The sequence below is a fragment of the Malaclemys terrapin genome, chromosome 11 (genome assembly GCF_027887155.1).
Source record: "Malaclemys terrapin pileata isolate rMalTer1 chromosome 11, rMalTer1.hap1, whole genome shotgun sequence".
Taxonomy (NCBI): domain Eukaryota; kingdom Metazoa; phylum Chordata; order Testudines; family Emydidae; genus Malaclemys; species Malaclemys terrapin.
In genome coordinates, this window is record NC_071515.1 from 16,113,382 (window position 1) to 16,138,482 (window position 25,101).

At 43.2% G+C, this 25,101-nt stretch overlaps 2 protein-coding genes across 6 annotated transcripts in view; one reads left to right on the forward strand and one right to left on the reverse strand.

Moving 5' to 3' along the window:
- KANSL1L (KAT8 regulatory NSL complex subunit 1 like) overlaps positions 1-11,044 on the forward strand; it is a 102,446-nt gene extending 91,402 nt beyond the window's left edge. For 3 of the 4 annotated variants that reach the window (XM_054044842.1, XM_054044844.1, XM_054044843.1), the window contains exons 13-15: positions 5,716-5,828; positions 6,526-6,706; positions 7,369-11,044. In XM_054044842.1, coding sequence (XP_053900817.1) covers positions 5,716-5,828; positions 6,526-6,706; positions 7,369-7,617 — 543 coding nt within the window. In that variant the 3' untranslated portion in view covers positions 7,618-11,044. The remainder of the gene's footprint in view (positions 1-5,715; positions 5,829-6,525; positions 6,707-7,368) is intronic. The other variant, XR_008446725.1, reaches the window with a different exon arrangement.
- A 3,106-nt stretch (positions 11,045-14,150) lies between these two features.
- On the reverse strand, positions 14,151-22,361 carry RPE (ribulose-5-phosphate-3-epimerase). Of its 2 annotated transcripts, none has more exons than XM_054044845.1 (6): positions 21,356-21,747; positions 16,992-17,071; positions 16,015-16,154; positions 15,387-15,521; positions 15,108-15,194; positions 14,151-14,589 (listed from the first exon to the last, which is right to left on the reverse strand). In XM_054044845.1, the coding sequence occupies exons 1-6, from the start codon at positions 21,667-21,669 to the stop codon at positions 14,467-14,469; spliced, it is 879 nt and encodes a 292-aa protein (XP_053900820.1). In that variant the 5' UTR covers positions 21,670-21,747; the 3' UTR covers positions 14,151-14,466. The 2 variants fall into 2 exon arrangements, with proteins under 2 accessions (XP_053900820.1, XP_053900822.1); XM_054044847.1 differs by lacking the exon at positions 14,151-14,589 and adding an exon at positions 14,596-14,802 and having other exon boundaries at positions 21,356-22,361.
- Between the last annotated feature and the right edge of the window lie 2,740 nt (positions 22,362-25,101).

Genomic DNA, 25,101 nt, shown 5'->3' on the forward strand with positions numbered 1-25,101 from the left:
CCATGCAGCAATCCTAGAAGTTATTCTGAGGAGTGGGATCAGGTAAACAAATGATCTCCTGGCTCCAGAAAATACTCCAGGTGACCAAGGGTAAAAGATTTCTTCTTGTCTCTCTGAAAATGTACTTTGCCTACATATTCTATAGCAGAGATCGGCAACCTTTCAGAAGTGGTGTGCCGAGTCTTCATTTATTCACTCTAATTTAAGGTTTCGCGTGCCAGTAATACATTTGAACGGTTTTAGAAGGTCTCTTTCTATAAGTCTATAATATATAACTAAACTATTGTTGTATGTAAAGTAAATAAGGTTTTTAAAATGATTAAGAAGCTTCATTTAAAATTAAATTAAAATGCAGACCCCCCGGACCGGTGGCCAGGACCTGGACAGTGTGAATGCCACTGAAAATCAGCACACATGCCATAGGTTGCCTACCCCTGTTCTATAGTCTCCACAAACAAGGCAGCCAACCTTTCCCTTTGCAGTGCCCAGTAGGTCCTAGCTGTTGATTTCACTCATTTGGCATTGTATTCTGGGCTCTAAAGAAGGAGTCTGTCTCCATCCTAGTGTCCCCTTCTCTTAACCTACCTGGTGAGATTCTTAGTTTTCTTACAGATTCTACCTAGGCTGCCTTCTTCCTGTTTAATGCTGCCTTTGATAGGCTCATAGATTTAGAAGGAACCCCCTCACTTGCTACAGCAGCTGCTATATTTGTGTTTGGAGCAGGAAGGCTGCATTTAGTACATCACAGACCTTTCCTCCTAAGGGCATTAAGCTGTTTGGAGAACAACTAGATAAGGGTAACTAAAGGAGCACTTCTTGCTCAAGAATCTGCTCCCTCAGCACTCTTATCCCTCCTCTTCCTTCTCTAGAATCTGGTATCAAGGAGAAAAAAATTCCCACAGCCATTGACTTCCCTCTTCAGGATGCTAAGGAACACGCTCTTCACTCAGAACCTTCTTCTGCAAAACTCGTTGAGTTTTGATGCGGCCTCCCTGGTGATGGCTACAGGGTTGGCAATGAGAAGGGGCTCTTGGCTCCAAGTTTCAGGTCTGCCATACGAGATCCAGAAGACCATTCAGGACCTCCCCTTTGAGGGTGTGACTCTTGTTTTCCAAAAAGACAGATAAAAGGCTTCATAGCCTAAAACAGTGGTCTCCAAAGTGGGGTGCGCGCACCACAGCGGGTGCACAAGAGGATCCATCGGGGTGCGCCACCGGAGCAGCGCCGTTTCCCCACCCCCAGCAGTTTGGCCGGGAGTCCAAGCAGCTTTTTTGTTGTTGTTTTGTTTTTTGTTTCAACAGTTCGGCCGGGAGCAGGGGGTGCGAGCTCAAAAGTTTTTACTGATGGGGTGCGCGATCAAAAAAGTTTGGAGACCACTGGCCTAAAAGACTCAAGAGCCATCCTCAAATGGCTGGACCTCCATACTCCCACCATGCAGCGGAAACACTTCAGACCACAACCTCCTCCGCGGTTCTACCAACAGCAGAACCGACAGGACAGTTCCTGGAGGAGGAATTGGAGCAGTAGGAAGAGGCTGCACCTGTCCTCAGGCCAGGGCTCTGGCCAATCCAAGCCACCTCCCGGTCCCAAATCAGCCTTTTGAAGGTGCGGTCGAGGATGGCACACCAGAACAAAAACTGGATCTACTCTGCCTTACCTTTTCATCCCGACTATCCCCTTTCTACTGTGCATGGTCCTGTATTACTTTGGAACGCTGGGTGTGGCGCACAGTAGAGAGGGGATACTCCATCCAATTCTGTGCCCTCCCCCCCTTCTATCCCCCTTCCCTGTCCCTCTTCAGGGACCTCTCACGGGCAACTCCTTATACTGGAGGTGCACTCGCTCCTTTCGCTAGGGCAGTGGAAGAGGTTCCTCAAGAGCAGAAGGGCAAGGGTTTCCTATTCCCAGTATTTCCTAATACCGAAAGCCAAAGGCGGGCTCAGGCCCATCTTAGACCTGCAAGAACTCAACGAGTTTGTGAAGAAGCTCAAGTTCTGCATGGTCTCTTTGGCCTTCATTGGATCCAGGAGACTGGTATGCCGCCCTTGACTTGGACGCATACTTTCACATAGCAATAATTCCGCCCCACAAAAAATACCTGAGGTTTGTGGTGAACAACAACCAATATCAGTTCACAGTCTTCCCGTTCAGCGGCACCTCGTGTGTTCACCAAGTGCACGGTAGTCGTGGCCGCGTTCCTGCACAGGTGGCAAGTACAGGTGTTCCCGTGCCTCGACAACTGGCTCATCAAGGGTCACTCCAGAGCTCAAATGGAGGCACAGGTCGACTTCATAAGGGTAACATTCGACAATCTGGGCCTTCTTCTGAATGAGGGGAAATCAACGTTGTCTCCAGTTCAGCAGATAGAATTTATAGGGACAGTGCTGGACTCGACCCAGGCCAGGGCATACCTCCCGGAAGTGAGGTTCCAGGCCTTTGGCAATATCATTCGAGGTCTCAGGCAGTTCCCCACTACCACAGCAAGGAATTGCCTGAAACTTCTAGAACACATGGCAGCCTGTACCTGTGTGGTGCACTTGGACTTTGGCATTTTCAGTCATGGCTAGCATCGGGGTATCGGCCAGCCCGAGACAATTTGGACAAGGTTGTAACCCTGCCTCGCCAGGTTCTTGACTCCCTTCTGTGGTGGCTCAACCCACAGGTAGTATGTGCAGGGATTCCCTTCTCCAGCCCTCGGCCGTCTCTCTCCCTAGTGATGGACGCATCAGCACTGGGCTGGGGAGCACATCTGGGAGACCTCAAAACGCAAGGCCTCTGGTCTCAGGCAGAGCTCGCTCTCCACATCAGTGTCAGAGAGCTGAGAGCGGTGCGCCTGGCATGCCAGACTTTCCACATCCACTTATCAGCCAGCTTTGCAAGCATGCGCATTAGGGCCTAACCCAAAGCCCAGTAAAGCTAATGGGAGTCTTTCCACTGAAGTCTGTGGACTTTGAATCAGGTTCTAGGTCCCCAGCAGCAGCTCACAGTGAAGCTGTGGAGTGCTGTGTTCAGATAGATTTATCACAGAATAACGCAGCTGCGATAGTTTGTGTTCACATCTAACAGTTACAAATTCCCTCATCCATTTTGTAAAATCATGTTCCTAACCCTGTTGCAGCAAAAACCACGTGGCTGTGTGCTGTCTGTTGTAGGGTATTACCAGGGTCCAATGTGCTCTTTGGCAAAACTTAACCTAAAATCTGTGGTTAGCTCCCCTGGGCTTTGTCTACACTACAGATCTTACAGCGGCACAGCTGTACCGCTAAAGCTACACCGCTGTAAGGTCTCCCGTGTACCCGCTCTATACCGGAGGGGGAGAGTTCTCCTGCCAGCATAATTAAATCACCCCAACGAGTGTCTCCTGCCAACAAAGCGCTGTTCACACTGGCTTGTCGTTGAAACTTATGTCGGGCAGGGAGGTGTTTTTTTTCCCCACACCTCTGATTGACAAAAGTTTTACCGACAAAAGTGCTAAGGTCAACAAAGCCTCAGTTCCATGGCAGCTGACTGAAGATTCTGCAGCACCTTCAGGCACACTTACAAAATGGAATATTGTATTGAATTAACTAGGAAAATGAACAGTGTTACATCCATTGTTGTTTAAAAATTGAATGTAACATCCATTGTTGTTTAAAAACAAGGTGTGGCCATAGCATCCTTCTGCTCTCACCATCCCAAGGTGCTCAAGTGAATTTTTGGGCCATTGGCAACCAGAGTACATTACAGCAGTCCTGAACCTGTTCTGAACTCTATGCCGGAGAGCGGGCCTGTGGAGAACTGGTCCTCGGGTGTCTTGAGGAGGGCAAAACACAGCTCCTTTGTGTGCATATCCTTGTTCTTCTCACCTGTGACTGAGCAGCAACCTCAGTTTTCAATGTTCTGCGGAAGAAGTAAGAGTCAGACTGTCTCAAAGTGCAGGGCAGATCTGGTGTCTGAATCCAGAGGGCTTCACTTAGCAGCCTGGGTCTCGTGCTTAACTGAGCAACCAAAATTCTCATGAGCTTGGATCTAAGCATCTTGCTGGAGTTCTGGAAACCATTCACTAAGAAATCTTTTGCGTTGAAATGGTGACTATATTTTCTGCTGGGTTTCTAGTAGGAATGTGGCATTTCACCTTTCCCCCGGGGCCTTTCATTTTAGAATGTTTTTTATTCTTAATGAGGTCATACTCACATTACTCCACGCTCAAAGCACATTGCTGCTTCCCACTCCTGCAGCATGAGTATCTTTTTTTTTTTTTTTTTTTTCCATGCACCCTTATGTGAAACATTAGCTTAGAGTTGTTGCATTCCTTTATAACTCTCTGGGCTCCTGGAACTGGCCAAGATATATTGGACTCCCTCTTCAAGCAGTTTTGGTCTGTTCTAAACATCGTTTTTCCGGTTGCAGATATGGTAACCATCGGTCTGAGCAAAATCTAAGCCCTTATGGCCCATCCTCCATTTAAACTATTTCACAAAGATAACGTTGTGTTGTATCTTCACCTCAACTTTTTGCTCCACTCCTCTGAAAGCTTCATAGTATGCCTGCTCAGGCCAGACTTTAAAATTTGGATAGGTCCAAGCCTTCTAGGAAATCATCTCAGCTGCTCATATTTGGTAAGACATCCCAGGCAGTCTCTGTTCAGAGACTGTTTAAATCAGATACATATGATAGGCTAAACTTACAAGGCTATGAGTAAGCAGGAGTTCCAGTGCTGAGAGAATTAAGGGTTCTTTTGGTAGTGCTCGGTGTGCCTTTCCCTCTCCCCTTTGCCATGTTTCCCTAACAGATTTGTAAGTCTGCTGCACGAAGTTCAGCTTCTCCAGCACTGTTCTTTCAAATGAGAAGCCCGACTGAAGGATGAAACACTATTTTCTCAAGTCTTTTTTCAGCTAAGCACTTCCATGCCCTTCTCCTGAACACTGCTGCTGTTCATTGTTCTTTGCGGAGGCAATTTTTGAAGAATGGAACTTACTTATTAGTAACTGGAATTTTCCAAATGTATTGCCTCTGCATATCTACACGCTGCACCTCATCCCCAGACTTTTGTTGAGTCTTGGATGCTGAAGTAGAGAGGAATTCAGACCAGCTGGAGTCACCGGCTTTTTATAGCCTTGAGTAGAATTCTTGGGGTCATGGTTAATGTTCAACAGTTAACATCATAAAATAGCCCGGGAACTTTTTTTAAGGATACTATTACCTGAAGATCTACATGCTTAACTCTTAAAAACTAGATTTGCTGTGCTACTTTAGAACCAAAATGCAAAAGAATCTGACAGTTTACATCTCTGAAGGAAAATGTAGTTGCTCTTAAGTGCTATAGTTCACTTCTGTGTCCTGCCCTGGAAGAGACGCAAGTGTGCATTCACAAATGTAGTACGTCTCCTGTTTACTTGACTTACAAGTAAGTAACCTTCCTCTTGCTTTTCAATCTAATGTAGTCCTTGTATTTCCATGGGGTGAAAATAATTCTTATATCAACTTGAGATTCCCCCCTTCCAAACGTGTAAATTAGCAGGCTAAAAAGTTGTTGTATCATATAGCTGTACTTTTCTGTCATATTTTAACATAAACACAGAGTTTACTATACCTTTGTACCCTCCAGTGCACATTCAATACTTTTTGTTGTGCGTGTGACAGAGATTCCCCACATGACTGTATATAAAACTATTGTTTTCATCTTTAGTGATGCTTGTAATCATGGCAGCAGCCATCTCTCATTTATAATTACAGATCGAAGATCTGTCAGATGAACTTTTTTCTTCACGTCATGCAAAATATGAAGAGAGAGAAAAAGCAAGGTGGTCGTTGTGGGAACAGAGCCGATGGCCCAGAAGAAATAGCAGGCAGGTGTATTGTCATAAATGGAGGACTCTTACAGAATCATTGGGATTTTCTGTTGGTAACACAGCAACTTTTAGAAATCCTATCAATAGAATGAAGCATCTTTTGAAAATGAGAGTATTCCTCATCAAATAGTTTACCATGTACGGTATCATACATATTTAATGTATTGCTTGAAAAGGAAAACTATATCGCTTTAAATCTTAGGAATTTAAAGAAAATCTAGGTTATTGGGATATTAGTGAATAAAATCTTAACATTTTCTGAACCCATCCCACTTCTGCTGTTCGTTGCGGTGCTCAGTAATTATTGCCTTAGTCAAATGAATAGGGTGTCACTTCTCACTCAGTAATCTCTGATTTAGATGAAAGAATGGGGTGTCACTTCTCTGGATCTAAGACAAAGTAATTGCATTCAGAGACCCACTTCAAGTACTGGATTCTGTTAAGTTTGAACTTTCAAAAAAATGTTGTCAAAGATATAAAAATGTATTTAAATATTTTATACCAAGGTCAGCTTTGCTTTAGAGTTCTGTTTTCAGGTTTTCTTTACTTCTAAGCATATAAATAAGAAGCCATTATTAAAAACTTAGAGTAGTGCCTTTTTTCCTCTTTTTAAAAAAAAATTGGAATTGTTTCCAGTCACTTGACAGAGCAGTTATTAAACAAAAGCGCATTTTCTCATTTTGTCTTGTACTAGACCTTATAGCAAAAATGCTGAAGGACCGCAGGGCCAAGATCCAGTACTGAAAGAAAACCATCGCAACTCATGTGCCTCACTGCGTTGTGCTGCTGAAGCTGCTTCTGATCTTACTTCAGAAATCCACAGTTCTGTATGTTTAAGGGTCCCACAGCCTTCAAAGGAAAACCAAGAAGCAAAGGTATGATGTTTTTTAGTAAATAAGGGCCTGATCCAGTGTCCAAAGTTTCCCTGACTTCAATGGGTCTTGGATCAGGCTCTAAAGTTGCAAATGTAAGTGTTCTCATCGCTATTGTTTGGATTGTGTTTAAAGCTTCTGCAAATTACCAGATTGAGATCACTTCCAAATGAAGGCCTCGATTTGTCACCAGAATAGGAACAGCACAGGCAAAACTTTCACTAGTGGGTCAAAATGTCTCCGCCTCGGAGATGAGAGAGTAGCAGGCTCTCTATTGATACATTCTGTAGCTTTTTTTCAGAGGATGCCAACATGTGTTCCAAATAGTACTGATTGTGATGGTAATAGATGTTCTTAACAGTAGAAAATAGAGGATTCCTTTTTTACATCCCTTGCCTCTTACATTGTAACTGCATTGTTTAACCTTGGAAACAATGTTGGGATACAACTTATTTAAAAGATTCTATACAAAATGAAGTTGTGCTGTATTAAGCCAAGCTACATTGAAAATTGGTACCCAGCAGAATGGTATTCTTCCCTGTAGCTGAAGAACCCTGCAAGCACTGTAAAGAACAAGACTCATTTGTTACTTGATAACAGAATCATTCTGCACATAACTAACCAGGACCCCTCTTTCCTCCCCTCCCCCGTCTGACTCCTTTCAGTCTGAGCTGTGGGAACTTCGGGTTTTTCCGTTAAAGGATGAAGACATAGAAACCTTACGGTGCCAAGACCAAATAACAAATCAGACTGAAAGTTCAAGTGCAGCTTTCCACAGTGACTCCCTCTGCACTTCATGTACTCCCATCACTTTGCCAAACAATGGCCATCCACCAAGAAAACAATCCACAGAAGAGCTGGAAGACTGCAAAAGTGGTTTCCTGGGACTCTGCAGCACAAGAAAACACAGGTGACAGGGAATAATGTGGTTCATTAGGAAAGCCGATTAAGATGGAGAAAAGTATAAGGTAAAATCTCTGTTGTTCACACAAGAAATAACAGCACAATTCAAATACTGTACATTAGCAGCATATAATATATTTTCTTTCTTGCTTTGTAACAGGTAGGATAAAATCCCAAACGCAACACTTTCTTCTTCCCGAACCACAAGAGAAACTAATTCTTTCGAGCTGGAAGTCTAGTATTCCCTGTGCTGAAAGTGGGCACACCTAAATAGCTAGCACGGTTTACTGCTTTCTGTTGTCATCTTGCCACGTTCTTTAATATTCTTCCTTTTTTTCTTTCAAATGTGTTTATGGTTCTGATGGATTCTGGGACAGCAGAACACACTTTATTCCTTTAAACAAACAACTTCAAAACACAGAAAAACTACTTGAAAAGACAGTGAGGAGGAGGGGGTAATTTCAAATTGTTTCCTTTGGAGGCATGAGCATGTGGCAAATACCTGCCTTGTCTGAAATCCCTTGAATATTTAAGTACCAGTAGTTTTTATATGACACTTTCAGAAGCCTTATATTTGGCTTAAAATGAGTCACTCATTCAACTCTGAGGATTTCTGCATGAAACTAACAATAAACACTAACACACAAATATACCACTATATTTCCATAGTTGATTTCTCTACTATATGAAAGGTAGACAGTTTTCTATTTCAGTCACATGGGGAGCAGAGAAGCCTAAGAGTGGTGAGGAAACAAAGATTGAATTAAATGAAGATGCAGCTCTGAATTTCATTTTGGATCATCAGATATTTGGAGACCTAACTCCTAGACCTGCAGTAGCTAATGCTGCTTATAACTGTGTGCTGTGTATCTTACCAACAAGTATAGTTATTACGATTTCTAAGCAATACCTTGCAAGGTTCTACCAAGTATGCAAAAGCAGAGTGACTAACCAGAAAGGAAAACATTGTTAATAAGGACATCAGAAGGGCTTAAAAAAAAATTTCATAATGTTTCTAAATACAGATTGATTTTTAAATTCCCAGCCATTACACTAAGAAAATAAAAGCAAATTGTTTAAACTCATACATTCTGAATTATAGTATTTAGAATTTATCTGCATCCTCAAGTGATGCTAATAGAAGACGACGCATACAAGAATTGACGATATAGCAGTATTCTTGTAGCAGAACAATAATTCGACACCAGTAGCACATATGTATAAACCACTGTCAGCAGGAAGTTTTTCTGTGTACAACAGTTGAAGGCAATTATATAGGAGTCTCTGTTCTTGTACAAAATTTTTCCTCAGCTTGTAATATCCAATACTGACAGATGACCCGTTTGTAGTGTCAAACTTAAATTTTTTCCTGTCAGATTGACTGGAAATATACGCTGGACCTCAGAAAAAAGTTCAGTCAAGTTTCAACACTACTGCCTATGCTACATTGTAGTTTATTGCACATTCTGATTTATTTTAAATCCTTTTTTTAAACACTGGTTTGTCCAGCAAATTAAACTCAAATTTTGCCTCAATGTCTGATACAATAATCTTCAATGCAAGGTTTTTTAAATTAAAAGTTATTTCCATACAATGTGTATAGTCTGAATTTGATTAGCAATAGAAGTACTTAGATTCCCTTCACAGGTCTGTAACATCAAATTAGTGGTATGTGCCTTTAAGACCTGAAGACCTGTATGGTCTTTTAATGGCTTTGTGGGAGCCACAAAGTAGTAAGGGTACAAAGCCTTGCTGTTGCATTTGTTAATGTTGCATAACTAACTGGCTGTGAGATTGTTGTTTCCCCCTCTATTATCCTTTCTTCCTAGTTTCTGAGTGGAATGGGGTATTTCTCATCTCTCTCCCTCGTCTTCTGGCTGCTGGGAATGTGAGTTGGAGAGCAATCTGAGGTGAGGCTCTTTTCTTCTCCATTCCCCTGCTCCTTCAAAGTGAAGATAGGAGCAGCTCAGATCCTCATAGCTCCCATCATACAACTTTATAGATTGTTCAGTGCCTCCTGCGCTTGTCTGATCTATCTGGTAGTGTGAGGAGCAATCCTGGGATCTGGGCATCAGTCACATGAACTCCCTGCATGCAGGACCCAGGAGAACTACAGGTGAGGAACACTGACTTAGTAATGAAGTCTGAATCATCCAGGATCCTGAAGGAAAAAGAGAGAGTTAAGAGAATATTTTAAAAATGAAGTAAACTTTCGAGTAGGACTACTAACCAAACTGGGCGGGTTGGCAGGCAGCTCGCTGCATTGCTTTTTAGAGGATCTGGATAGGAGACTCTTGCACTATAAAATCAGTAACGACAAATGGTATTACGTAGGATGAAGAAATCTTTGCAGTGCCCCTGAGTAGTTCCTGGCAATTTCCTTTATTGAGCAGTATTAACATCCTCTTCTAAAGATGTTATTTGTTAATCTTGCCAGTTACATGGCTGATACAAATGGAGATTGCACACAACCTCTTTGTCCCTATTGAAATGCCCTCTGCCCTACCCATTGTGTGAACAGGCTAAACCTTCCAAGAACGTAATGAAACCACCCTGGCAAAGATGAGATGGGCAAGAAAGAGACTGAAAAACTGGATGCAAAATGGAGAACTTTCCTTTTATATTTTCTTCCTATGCGAATATTTAAGGCATTTTTTTCCATCAGAAACTTTGCTCTTGTAGTCCACATCTCATCTGATTAAAAAACAGATTTGGGATAGCAAAATAATCTGCTGGGGGCAGATTCTAAGACCACTTCCATCCCTTGAACTCCATGACATAAGGCAAGAATAGAATATAGTTTATTGTTTCTCTTTACTTACCACTCCCCCATACCAGCCCTGCACTCTGTAATCCTTCCAGTTCCTGTATGTCTCCCATAATTACGTGTGTGCTTTCTCCCAGTGCCCCAAGTGCCTGGAATGGCCATCCTCTTCCCTCCCTCCCCTCCCCCAAGCCTACACACTACACACCACATACCCTCTCCTTCAAATCTCCCCCTACTACTCCACAAGCTCATTTTATTGGTATAAACCTCCCTCCTCCCCAGTGTCATCTCCCTGACTCTGGAAACTCTTGGGGCTAAGGATGCTACTATTTACTTGTATTACAGTAGCCCCTAGAAGCTCCAGCTGAGATCGAGGCCCTATTTTGCTAGGGTCTGTACAAACACATTGGAAGAGATAGGCCTTGCTCCAAATAGTTTATAGTCCAGAGCCAAGACAGCGTGGGATTATGATCCCCATTTTACAGAGAGAGAGAGACAGACAGTAAGTGACTTGCCCAAGGCCACACAGGAAGTCTGTGATAGTAAGAAACTGCACTTAGTCTGTCTAGCACCTACACAAGCCCCATCCCCACCCTCTTTCTTCACATCTGCTGTACATATCTGTTGTGCTGTCTTCAGTTCTTAATAATAAAAACTTATGGTTATAATAATTCTCTCTCATGGAAATGGCCTCCATCAATTTCCTTCCTTTCCCTCACCTATAGTTTGTGTATTGTGTCACATGAATTTTGAAACAACTAGCTGTCTAGGTCAGAGCATGCTGAGAACTGCTATACGCACAGCTCAGCCCCAGGGCTGAGTTTATAAAAAGCCATGAAGCCCCTTACTCAAGTTCCCCCCCCCCATACCTCCCTTAAACATTCAAAAATTTCCTCAACTTTTTGTCTTTTAGCTGTTACATAAAGGCTAAAACAGGTCATTCCTCCCCTCCCATCCCCCCTGTGCAACTGTAAAGTACTGAGCATTATGCAGTCAGGCACTGTGACTTGTTTTAGTATGTTTGTGCTTTGTTTACCATTTTGAATCCAAAGGCATTTTTTCAGGCCTTCATATCTCCTTCCCTGGCCCTGTTGCAAGAGGTTTCACATCCTCCTTCAGATCCACGACCTTCATCAAAGCATGGGAAGGGCAGAAAGTCCTCAGATGTGGCGAGCAGAGCATATTTTCAGTATAGTTTCTCACCGTATTTGGGTGCATGCTAGCTTGCTTACAGAACTGTCTTTTGGAGGACCCCATATCCAAATAAGGATTGAATTGGACATCTGGAGTCTTATATATTTTCCTCCATTGATGATAGTGGACACCCTGGACCTCCAGTCCAGTAATGCAGTAGTGCACAAAAGTTTGCTTTGGCACTACAATCTAGATGACTTTATTGGCTCTCCCTTGGAACTTTGCCTGTTTTGAGACAAATAATTCTTAACTGGCTTTCATTTTAGTCCCTGTGATATCCCTGCACTTTTATTGTTGAAAATGTATTTACATCATGAATTCATCCACCTAAAGAATCATGAGACTGAGGTTATAGAAAAGTACAACTAATTATGTTCCTCACTGGGGGTCTGACAGGTTGAATGGCATGAGACTGAGGTGCAGAGTGTCTGGAAATTTGATTTCGGCATGAAAGTTTGAGTCAAACTTCTCTATTCATTGACCCATGACTGAGTGATCCTGTGTGGTTAATTTTAATATGGAAATACTTAGTCTGATCAGGCATCCAAAGGGAAAGTTTTCAGAGTAGCAGCCATGTTAGTCTGTATCCGCAAAAAGATACTTTCAAAGGGAAAGTGGCTCCCTGTTCAGTATGTACTTTCATGGATGAGGTGTAGCTGCTGTTTTCTGTGCATAAGCATATTTACATCACTTAAAAATAAGTGCAGGAAGGCATGCTGGACAGAAAATTGTCATTTTTATTTGTTTGCTAATAGTGAGAAAACGGGCAATTTTTAAGGAGTAATAGAAGAATGTAATTAAGCATATGTGAAAGTAGTAATCTCCATGGTGACTAAGAGCCTTTCCCTTAACTGTAATAAGAGGCTGTGGAAGTGAAGAGATCACACTTCCAAAGGGGGGTGCTGCAGTAGGAACAATTAGCCAGCCACTCTGCTGGGGAGGTGAGGTGGTTTTCCTGCATGTATGTTTTCCTCCTGAAGTGCAGCCCTAGGCTGGCAGTTTACACCTGCTCAAGCCTGTTGACAAAAAAAGGTGTGGACCCCAAACTGCTCTAATCTAGGACCTGACAAAGGATTCAATTACATATTTCTCCTTGGGACAGAGCATAGTATTTTTTTTAACTGAAAGGGTGTTAAATGACAACATGCAGTTAAACATTCTCTCCACGGTACTGTGGAATGAGTACTGTGTGAATGAGTTCTGGTAACTAGTTATACTGTATTTGAGCAAATGATTCCATACTGACAGTTATCCCGGACTTGATTCTGTTTAAACTCTAGCTGGCTTACTAACAGCATTGAGGATGCCTTGGCCCAGGCCTCACAAGCCTGGCTGAGCCCCTTGGTACTTTTTTGTGCAACCCATGCCAAATGCCTTTGGACTGGTCTACACTGTGGGAGGGGGTGGGGGTGATGTCGATGTCAGATACGTCGACTTCAGCTACGCTATTCCCGTAGCTGAAGTTGCGTATCTTATTTCGACTTACCTTGGGTCCCTCACGGCATGGGATCAACGTCCGCAGCTCCCCCGTCGACTCCGCTACCGCCGCTCGCCCTGGTGGAGTTCCGGGAGCACGTTCGGGGATCGATTTATCGCGTCTAGACAAGACACGATATCGATCTCCGATAGATCGATTACTACCCACCGATTCGGCGGGCAGTCTGGACATACTCTTTGTTGCTGCATCCTCACACCTGCTTTTACTGAGGGAGCTAGAGTGGCTATGTTTACCAAGCTGCCCCCACACCTGTAGTATCTCATCTCTGTTGAACTGGGGTATTGGGAAGAAGTGTACATACATGTCCAACATGGTTTTTCAGAGAGAGACTAACTAGAGGAATTCTTGAACCAGTCCTTTCTTTCTCGACTATCATTGCTTAGAAACTGAACACCTGAAGCGGATTCACCCTGTGGTTCTAAACTATCCTACTTCCCCTCCACTGGAGTAGGCCTCGTGGATGCTGGTTATTACATTTTATACACAGGCAACAGCTGAAGTAGCTGCTTGGTCTTCCAGCCATGGATTGCCTGAAGGATACATTTACCTATAATTAGGCACTGGAGCCTATCTGAATAGCTAGAATGCAAAAGACCTGGCTTAGGATCCCCATGTGCTTTTGTACAAATGAGCGAATACCCTGTGGCTGCTCATTCTGCAATTAAAATTTTGTTAACCCACAATAGCAGGCAACTTACTTTTCTACTGCTGGTGACAAAACCACTCTTCTACAATGAAGTTTGTTGTAAAAACTTCAGGAATCAATGTCTAATCTAATAACTGTACCTTCAGATCATTTATCTTGGAAAGTTTTCACTAGCTAGTCATAAGGATACCACCTATGAAAACTAGGCCAAGAGACTTAGTTTTTCAAAGGAGAAGCTATGATAAAAGCTTACTGTGGAACTTTTATTTCCCACTGCTGTGAGAACGAAATATTGTACCATAACTTTATTGGGGTGTACATACCTGTCTAAGTTAGTGAACTTAGTTCTGGAAAGATGCTCTTTCTTGGGGTAGATTGGTTCATCCTGGAGTGCACATACCACTGAACAGCTAACAGATGAGTTTTGCTAGTCGTAAGATGACTTATCATCAGTGTTTTATTTCAAACATTGAAACAGTTTTGTAGGAATGCACAGAGCAGACTCTTAGTCTTCCACACCTTTCAAGCAAAAACTCACAATTCTGTTTCCATCCAATACCTGTTATCTGCTATAAAATAAGTCTCCAGCCAATTTAAGGGATAGCACTGGCTGATTGTATTTCCAGCCCTGGCAAAACAGCTGCTTGCAGTGAAGGAACAATTCTTCAGTGCTGCAGTCCTGGTTCAGCAGCAATGTTTCCAGACTGGAATAGAACCCGTTCACACTCAAGCTGCCTTGGCATGAGTTGGCAGTCTCATCGGTCCAGGGAACGTTTCTGAGCAGCTTCTGAACACACATTCCTCAGGAGGTTGATGACAGATCTAGGATCTTCACTTTTCATAATAGCACTGCCAGACACAATCATGTTTGCTCCTGCCTGGAAGAAGGTTAACCAGCCAGCTGTGTAATATGGACCACCACCACATAATCCCAGTACACTCTAACTAGTGAAATTAGAAAAGGTAGGTAACTATTGTCCACTTGCAACACGCATGGATTTCATCAGCACAGGTTCAGACTTCAAAAAAATTACTCTACTAAGAAAAGGGTATGCAGCTTTCCTGCAGCCTTGATTAGTTCTGGTTCTATCCTGAGCAGAGGGTGACAAAACAAGTGCTGTAGGTTAGGTCATGGTATGGGACAGCTCAGTGGTTTGAGCATTAGCCTGCTAAACCCAGGGTTGTGAGTTCAATCCTTGAGGGGTCCATTTAGGGATATGGGGCAAAAATCTGTTGGATGATTTAATTGGGGATTGGACTAGATGACCTCTTGAGGTCCCTTTATGATTCTAAAACAAAGCAAATGGCCAAACTGAAAGACCCAGCAGGGAGATTACAATCTTGTGCACAGAAAGAAGGAGAGTCCTCACCGTGCAGTTCAGTTTTTAAAGCTTACCTCTGCACATTTATGGATGGTGTCTGGCCCCACACCACCATCCACTTCAATATCCAAGGAAGGAAATTGTGTCCTCAGCCACTGAATCTAAAGAGCCCATACAAAAACCCCCACAAAAGTTAAGCACTTGGTTTTACATAGATACTCCCCAGGTCTATATAATTTCTAACATTTAAATGATTAAGGATTTTTTGTTAATGTCCTCTCCCTTCCCAGTTGTCAAGGCATAGGGAGTAGAAACAGACTAGTTCCATTTAATAAAACACAATCAGTATCTACCTTTGGCATCATGTCTTCCATGAACTTCTGCCCTCCAAATCCAGGTTCTACTGTCATCACCAAAGCCATGTCTATCTGATTGGCCCATGGTGCTAAATATTCAACTACAGTTCCAGGTTTGATGGCCAAGCCAACCTACGGAAGGAGGGAAAGATAAATGTAAGTACATCTGTAGGACAAAGGAGGCTTGCACCTGTGTTAGCATTGCTCTGATACTGGCTACTACAAGCTTTAAAAAAATACTGATTAGATATTGTGAACAGTATTTAGAATATTATTTAGGCTCAATTAAGACAAAAAGGTATTGATTGCATTAAAGCAATGGTCCACAAACTTTTTATGTTGCTCCCCACGCATAATGTAACCAGTCCATGGCCCCCAGGGGCGGAGCTGCAGCTGGGAGCAGGAGTCGAAGCCAGGAGCAGAGCTGGGTGGCCCTTCGTGCACCTCACACTCTGGGGACCACTGCATTAAAGCAAGATTCCACTTTGTCTCCAGGACTTCTGTTCAGATATAAATTGCTTTCATTTAATTAGTCCACAAGAACATTATTGCCCAGATCTTTCAATGCCAGAGGGAGGCAGCTACTGCAATGCAACACACTACTCTTGCCACACCAGCTCCTCACCTTCATCCCATTTTCCCGAATGTCTTTAATCAGTGCCCCTGGATTGTCTGTAGCCTCTAGGTGAAAAGTGTACTGGTTTGCACCTGCTACAGCCATTGGTTTCACCCACTGCTCCGGCTTGGCAACCATCATGTGCATATCTGAAAGGAATCACGAGTAAGCAAGATACACTGGGCATGCATCATTCACCAAAATATACCAATATGTGGACTATCTGTAATTCATATGCCATATCAGCTGCTTTAGAGTCATTACAGAAGATGCACATTCAAAGCATGTGCTCAGAGCTCAAAAAGAGTAGTAACAGCATAAGCTGTTTAAATGAGTGCATATTAATTTATACAAAACAAATTCAGAATATAAATCCATGCTCAATGTTGGTATTATTAGATATGTTTAGTAATAATTACTACTTGAGCTTAATAGGACATCGATTACATTATAGTGACATGCCACATGGGAGAGTGTTTCTTTAAAGTACTAAAAAACAAACAGTAGCTCACATAATACATTCTTCCCTCCCTCTGACTTAGTTTAGCTAAAAAGGAAACCGTATTTTTACAGCGTTTTGCTTGGCTATAAATATTTCGTAATCACCGAACATGAGGCCCAGGACATGGCTCCTTTGTGCTACTCAAGTTCTAGAAAGGGGCTGGAAAGCTGGGGAAATCCTCATCTGGCATAGCTGGCTCTACACTAGCCCTCCTCGACTTTCCCCACATGTACGGGGATGTGTTGTAACCACATTCCAATGATTCCTGCCACCATCCTGGCCTCCAGGGTAAGGCTATTCTAAACTAAGACAGCATAAAACCAGCCCCAGGATTAGGGAGCAGCAAAACGGTTTTGAGGTTACCCCACTGAGTTGTGGCCTGAGCTTACAGGCCACAAGTGAGGATAAAATCCACAATGTTTTGTAGTTTCCTTTGTCAATATAACAACACGTACTCAAGAGTTTGGAAAAATGAAGTCCTTACCGAAGAAAGGATCCTGACCCAGCTGCTTTCGAAGGCTCTCTACTACAGGGTGTCCAAATGTGATGTTCGGAACAAAGTGCCTAGCAATTAGAAAAAAGCACTTTATTAGGCTTGATATGGTTTTACTGTATGGTGACTAAAGTAAGGAATTTTATATTGACCTACATTTATGGGAAATATAAAAACAAATCTTTATAGACTATGTTCAAGAAGCAGTGTCGTTAATACAATTAACCTCTCCCAGCTGCAGGCAGTGCCACCACCAGCAGCAGCGCAGAAATAAGGGTGGCAATATTGTAACCCCCCTACAATAACCTCGGAACCCCCCCAATTCCCTTTTGGGTCAGGACCCCCCATTACAACACCATGAAATTTCAGATTTAAATATCTGAAACTGTGAAATTTCAGATTTTAAAAATCCTATCACTGAAATGTACTAAAATGGATTGTGAATTTGGTAGGGCCCTAATAATAGGGTTATAAGCAATAGCTAGCATAGATTTGTCCAGAACAAATCATGCCAAAGCAACTTAATTTCCTTTTTTGACAGGGTTACTAGCTTAGTAGATACAGGGTAAGCAAGACGTGACATGTCTTGATTTTAGTAAGCCTTTTGACACAATTCCATATGACATTCTCATAATCAAATTAGGGAAATACAATCTGGACAAAACTATTATCTGGTGCAAATCTGATTGAAAGACCATACTCAAAGAGTAGTTATCAATGGTTTCCTGTCAATCTAGTGGGGTCCCACACATCAGCCATGGGTCCGGTACTATTTAATATTTTAATAACTTGGATAATAGAGTGGAGAAATGCAGATGACGCCAAGATGGGAGGGATGCTAGCATCTTGGAGGACAGGATTAGATTTCAAACCAACCTTGACAAATTAGAGAACTGATCTGAAATCAACAAGATGAAATTCAAAAATGACAAATGCAAAGTAACACACTTAGGAAGGAAAAATCAAATGCACAGCTACACAACAGGAATAACTGGCTAGATCATAGCACTGCTGAAAAGGATCTGGCGGTTATAGTGGATCACAAATTGAATAAGTCAATAATATGATGCACTTGCAAAAAAGGCCAGTATCTTTCAGGGGTGACTGACAGGAGTGTCATATGTAAGAGGTGGGAGGAAACTGTCCTGCTCTACTTGGCATAGGTGAGGCCTCAGCTGAAGTTCTTGTCCAGTCTGGGCACCACACTTTAGGAAAGATGTGGACAAAATGGACAGAGTCCAGAGGAGAGCAACAAACAAGATATAAGGTTTAGAAATCCTGACCTATGATGAAAGGTTGAAAAACTGGGCATGCTTATTCTTGAGAAAAGAAAAGTGGGGGTGGGGGGGTGGGGGAGGGATTTGATAACCGTCTTCAAATATAGCTGAATCACTTGGTAATAGTGACCATAATATAATTAAATTGAACATCCCTGAGGCAGGAAAAACACCACAGCAACCCACCACAGTAGCATTTAATTTAAGAAAGTGGGACTACACAAAAATGGGGAAGTTAGTTAAATAAATTAAAAGGTACAGTGGCAAAAGTGAAATCCCTGCAAGCTTAATGGAAACTTTTTAAAGGCCTCATAATAGAGGCCTTTTAAATCCCAAATTTAAAAACAGAGGACCAAAAAAGTGCCACCATGGCTAAACAACAAAGTAAAAGAAGCAGTGAGAAGCAAAAAGGCAGCCTAGTGAGGAAAAACTCTGGCAAATGAAGTGTAAAAATGTAATTAGGAAGGCCAAAAAAGAATTTGAAGTACAGCTAGCCAAAGAGTCAAAAAGTAATAGCAAAAGAATTTTAAGTACATCAGAAGCAGGAAGTCTGCTAAACAACCAGTGGGCCACTGGATGATCGAGATGCTAAGGAGCCCTCAAGGATGATAAGGCCATTGCAGAGAAACTAAATATATTCTTGGCATCAGTCTTCACGGCTGAGGATGTGAGGGAGATTCCCAAACCTGAGCCATTCTTTTTAGGCAATAAATCTGAGGAACTGTTCCAGACTCAGGTGTCATTGGAGGAGGTTTTGGAACAAATTGATAAAAAAGTAATAAGTCACCAGGACCAGATGGTATTCACCTAAGAGTGCTGAAGGAAGTCAAATGTGAAATTGCAGAACTACTAACTGTGGTATATAACATTTAAACCAGCTTCTGTATCAAATGACTGGAGGATAGCTAATGTGACATCAGTTTTTAAAAAGGGTTCTAGAGGGGATCCTAGCAATTACAGGCCGGTAAGCCTGATTTCAGTACCAGACAAACTGGTTGAAATTATAGTAAAGAACAGAATTATCAGACACACAGATTAACATGATCTGTTGGGGAAAAGTCAATATGGGTTTCGTAAAGGGAAATCATGCCTCACCAATCTACTAGAAGTCTTTGAGGGGGTCAACAAGCATATGGACAAGGGGGATATAGTGTACTTAAATTTTCAGAAAGCCTTTCACAAGGTCCCTCACCAAAAGCTCTTAAGCAAAGTAAGCGGTCATGGGATAAGAGGGAATGTCCTCTTATGGACTGGTAACTGGTTAAAAGATAGGAAACAAAGGGTAGAAATAAATGGTGAGTTTTCAGAATGGAGAGAGATAAATAATGGTATACCACAGTCTGTACTGGGACCAGTACTATTTAACATATTCATAAATGATCTGGAAAAAATAGGCAAAATTTGTAGATGATACAAAACTACTCAAGATAGTTAAGTCCAAAGTAGACTGCGAAGAGTTAGAATGGGACCTCACAAAACTGGGTGACGATGGCAAATGAAATGCAAAGTAATGCACATTGGAAAACATAATCCCAACTATACATATAAAATGACGGGGGTCTAAATTAGCTGTTACCACTCAAGAACAAGATCATGCAGCAGCAGTCAAAAAGTGAACAGAATGTTGGGAATCATTAGGAAAGGGATAGATAAGACAGAAAATATCATATTGCCTCTATATAAATCCGTGGTACGCCCACATCTTGAATACCGTGTGCTGAAGTGGTCACCCCATCTCAAAAAAGATATCCTGGAATTGGAAAAGGTTTAGAAAAGGGCAACAAAAATTATTAGGGGTATGGAATTGCTGGCATATGAGGAGAAATTAATAAGACTGGGACTTTTCAGCTTGGAAAAGAGACGACTAAGGGGGGATATAACATAGGTCTATAAAATCATGACTAGTGTGGAGAAAGTAACTAAGGAAATGTTATCTACTCCTCATAACACAAGAACTAGGAGTCACCAAATGAAATTAATAGGCAGCAGGTTTAAAACAAAGGAAGTATTTCTTCACAAAATGCACAGTCAACCTGTGAAACTCTTTGCCAGAGGATGTTGTGAAGGCCAGTCTATAACAGGGTTCAAAAAACCAGCTAAATAAATTCATGGAGGATAGGTCCGTCAATGGCTATTTGCCGGGATGGGCAGGGATGGCGTCCCTAACCTCTGTTTGCTGAGAATGGGCAACAGGATGGATCACTTGATGATTACCTGGTCTGTTTATTCCTTCTGCAGCACCTGGCATTAGCCACAGTTGGAAGACAGGATACTGGCCTTTGGTCTGACCCAGTATGGCCGTTTTTATGTTAAGAGCTGTTTTAAAGAGGACAGTGATGATGTGTCCTTCACACGGGAGTAGGATTTGGATGGATATTAGGAAAAACTTTGTAAGGGTAGATAAACACTGGCCTAGGCTTCCGAGGGAGGTTGTGGATCCCCCATCGCTGGGAATTTTTAAGGACGGGTTTGCTAGACCTGTCATGGATGGTCTAAGTTTACTGGATCCTGCCTCAGCACAGGGGCTGGCCTTGCTGACTTCTGGAGCTCCTCCCAGCCCTATATGTCAATGAAACACACACTTCCCGTTCGTTAGCCACTAGGATCCCTGCACTATCACCACAGCGGATTTGACAGGACGCTGCACCAGAACAGCCCCTGATCCTGCGGCGGGGTCTAGGCAGACGCCCCCTCTCGCCTGGGTGTGTCTACACCGCGCTCAGGCGCCGGCGCGTGGCAGCTGACTCGGGCTAAGGGGCTGTTTAATGCGCTGAGACCCTCGCACCCCTCCCAGGGCCCTACGACCAGCCAGCGACACGGGCCAGCGCGGGCTCCCATTGCGGGCAGCGGGCTCGGCGCAGTGCGAGTGCCCGAGCACGGCTGCCTGGGAGCAGCGCCCGGCCCGGCCGCAACGAGGCGCTGAGCAACCCTCCGACGGGCCGGCGGGCGGGCGGCAAACACCCCGCGGAGCCGCCTCGCGCGCAGAGCAGCGCCAGGGCTGCAGCCGCCCCGGGGGGCGGGGCCCGGGCTCGAGCCGGCCCCGAGGCGGAAGCGCGCGCGCCGCGCGGCGGCGGTTACCCGTCCATCACGTCCAGGTGCAGGTAGTCCGCCCCGGAGTCCAGCATGCGGCCGCACTCGGCGCCCAACGCCGCCAGGTCGCTGTTGAGGATGGACGGGCCGATCCGGCAACCCGACGCCATGGCCGCCGCGCCACCGGGAACTGAGCGAGGCGCAGGCGCAACAGCTTGAGGGGCGCCACAACCCCCTCCCCGGGGATGCTGGGACGTGTAGTTCTTCTGCCGCCGCCGCCTGCGGCTTGCAGAATGGCAGGGACTACTCGCCCCACAATGCAACACGGTGCCTGGGGAAAGGGTGGCGCAGGCGCGCTTCATCAGCCTTTGGCGTCCCTCCCGGCGCCAGGGGGCGGGGCAGCACTGGAGACCCGCCCCCTGAGGGGCGGTGCAAAGACCATGATGGGCGGGAGGGGGAGAGGCGAGCCCCGCCCGCAGCACAGGTCACACAGCTGGCCCAGGCTGGTGTCCCTGAGCCTGGCTGCCCTGCTCTGGTCACTCCCTCTGCAGCCCCGGGCTCCGGCTGCTGGCAGGATCCTGTCCTTGCTGGACTCTTGGTCAGGCCCAGCGTGGCCGTGCTGCTGTTCCTCCTTCGTGAGGGTAGCTCCTGCAGCTTGCCTGGACGGAAGTCAGGCATCGGCTTCCATGGCATAACGCCTTGCCGCCATCGAGAGTCACCAAGTTCCAGCGATACTGTCAACTAAACTCACCCTTCCCTGAGTTCCGGCGCACCGTGCCGAGCCAGCCGCTTTCACCCAGCTTTGTATCTCATGTAGGCCAAAGCAGAGGTTTATACCTACCGGAATGATGGGTTATCATCAGTTTGGTGAGGCCTCATCTGGAATACTGTGTCCAGTTTTGGGCCCCACACTACAAGAAGGATGTGGAAAAATTGGAAAGAGTCCAGCGGAGGGCAACAAAAATGATTAGGGGTCTGGAGCACATGACTTATGAGGAGAGGCTGAGGGAACTGGGATTGTTTAGTCTCCAGAAGAGAAGAATGAGGGGGGATTTGATAGCTGCTTTCAACTACCTGAAGGGGGGTTTCAAAGAGGATGGAGCTCGGCTGTTCTCAGTGGTGGCAGATGACAGAACAAGGAGCAATGGTCTCAAGTTGCGGTGGGGGAGGTCCAGGTTGGATATCAGGAAAAACTATTTCACTAGGAGGGTGGTGAAACACTGGAATGCGTTACCTAGGGAGGTGGTGGAGTCTCCTTCCTTGGAGGTTTTTAAGGCCCGGCTTGACAAAGCCCTGGCTGGGATGATTTAGCTGGGAATTGGTCCTGCTTTGAGCAGGGGGTTGGACTAGATGACCTCTTGAGGTCCCTTCCAACTCTGATATTCTATGATTCTATGAAGAGACAGTCAAATATTTAGGAAAAATAAAAGAAAGGGGGAGTATTAGCTTGACTTCCAAAGTAACCCATTCAGAAGTGTAATATATGAGGGCAATAAATGATGGCCAGGCCTCCAAACATGGCAAATACACCACATTGGTTGTTAGCTGTGGAGCATTTGGAGGGAATTGCAGGAAGAAAAGTTTATCAGAGAATGTCAGCTCCAGCAAAGACAAAGTTTGGAAAGATGGAGGCCCTCTCTGGAAGAAGTAGCCATCATAAGGCCTAAGAAAAATCTCACACCACACCACATTAAATATTTGTGATATATTTTATTATTTGTGCATATTCAAACATTAAACTCTTATAATCTCTTTCATAAACATAATTCAGACATCTCTATTATTTATATTTTATCCCTGGTCTTTGGTCACTTGGTACACATCACAGGCTTTGCTATTAGGTACTTTTGGGAAGTACAGTAGATGGTTTTCTCATTTTAGATCTATAAGATTTTGGGTCTGTAATCCTTCAAATTATTTTTAAAGGGCTTTCATTTTACTAATGGGGATTTTTGTTCTCCGGTTGCATTGATTCTTAAAATGAATTACACAGTTGTAATGTGGGGAAATTATATAATTTGACATGTTTTTACCCAGTTCTATGTAACGAATTTGCCTTAAGCCCTCAAATCTCACTTGCTTCAAATAAACTCTATTCTCTGTTTGGCACAGCAAGATTGCCTTCCTTTCAGTGCAAGACTTGACTACTTCCCAATACAACAGAAAATGCAAATGAGAATGTAATATCCTACTTAACTGCTGCCCTGAGATAATATTTTAAATCACATATCCACTTGGTTGTGAAGGTTGGTCTATTGTAATTGGTTTCTTCTCCGATATTTTGTTTCTTTCCATCTAAACATTTCTTTGGTAATGGGAAGTCAAAAAACACTTTGTTAAAGCTTAAGATTTGTTCAAATTTCAGAGAATGCCCTTATTTGGAGATTGGGAGGGAACTACACCATTTATAAACTTATACTTAGTTTTAGGGTTTCAACTCAACAAGAGTTTCTAGTTTTGATGTTTTTTGAACTTCCAAACAAATTGATAAGATCAGTTTCAAACCTACATCATGTTTTCCTTCTGGAACACAATTTTCTTTCCTTCAAAAATCTAGGCAATAGTATTATTTCAAATACATCCTGTGACATTCTTATGCACATACATGTACATATAAATACACCTAGACATTCAGCACAGTTAAGGTCATATTAAGAGGACACAAATGCACACAACAAGTGGATCACACCGAAAGTTCCCAGTACAATGATCCCCCCTTTCTAAAAGGCGGGGGTGGGGGATGTATGGCAAGTTCTAGCGAGGCACATATTAGAAGATGACAGCTAAACATATTAAATTATAACAAACTTTGTTGGCAACAGAGCAAAGTAATCTCATATAGCAGGGTATAGTGCTTTTTAAAAAGGGAGACTTGTCTAATGTTGTACAATAGGATTAAACAGAGCCTTGTCTTTTAATTACTATTTGTTGAACATGATCAGTGTGAACAGACTTTTCTATCTTTAATCCTTTTGACAACTGCAAATTATTTTAAAACTTTGAGGCAACACAACAGAACCAAACACTGACAGACATTTGTAAGGGCCAGACGTTTGACATTCACTTAAGGCCTCTAACACTAATTAAGCAGCATAATTTTCCTTCACAGCAGAAATATACCAGTCACTTTATAGAGATACTGGAAAAATGCACAAACTCTGCTAAATTACATGTTTATGCACCTTATTAGTACAATATTAAGTGCAACCAATATGAAAGTAAAGTTTATAAGTATACAGACTGATCAGCCTGTCTTTATAACTACCTAATGAAATTATAGCCCTTTCCTGGGCCACCTGAATAATGTAATCTTCATTTATACACTGCACTTGTTTGGTTGGATGGTGGACTTCAAAAAGAGGCATTTTTAGTCCTTGCTATGGCTTGCTAAGATGGATTCAGCTTGTAACAGTGGGCAACCTTAATGGAAACATTTATCAGAAATATTGAATTTATTGTAGTAAATCAGTTATTTTTCTATAATTAGACTAGAATACCATGGCAGGCATCTCACATTAATGTAAATGCTTCCTTTTAAAGTATATTATTAGTGAAAAAGTGACTACAAAATTCAACATGGAGTTCCATGTTTATTGCCTCTCAGTCATTTCTATATCAAATTTACTTCGTTTATGAATAAAATATTTCCCCCACTACTGCCAGTTAACCCAAACTGGGATCTGAAAGTGAAGCGGTATTCTTTCTGATTTGTGAGTCATCGTTAATAATAGCAATTCCACATGAGGGACGTAATTAATAATTCTTTTGATGATGCCAACACTAGGAAAGAATCC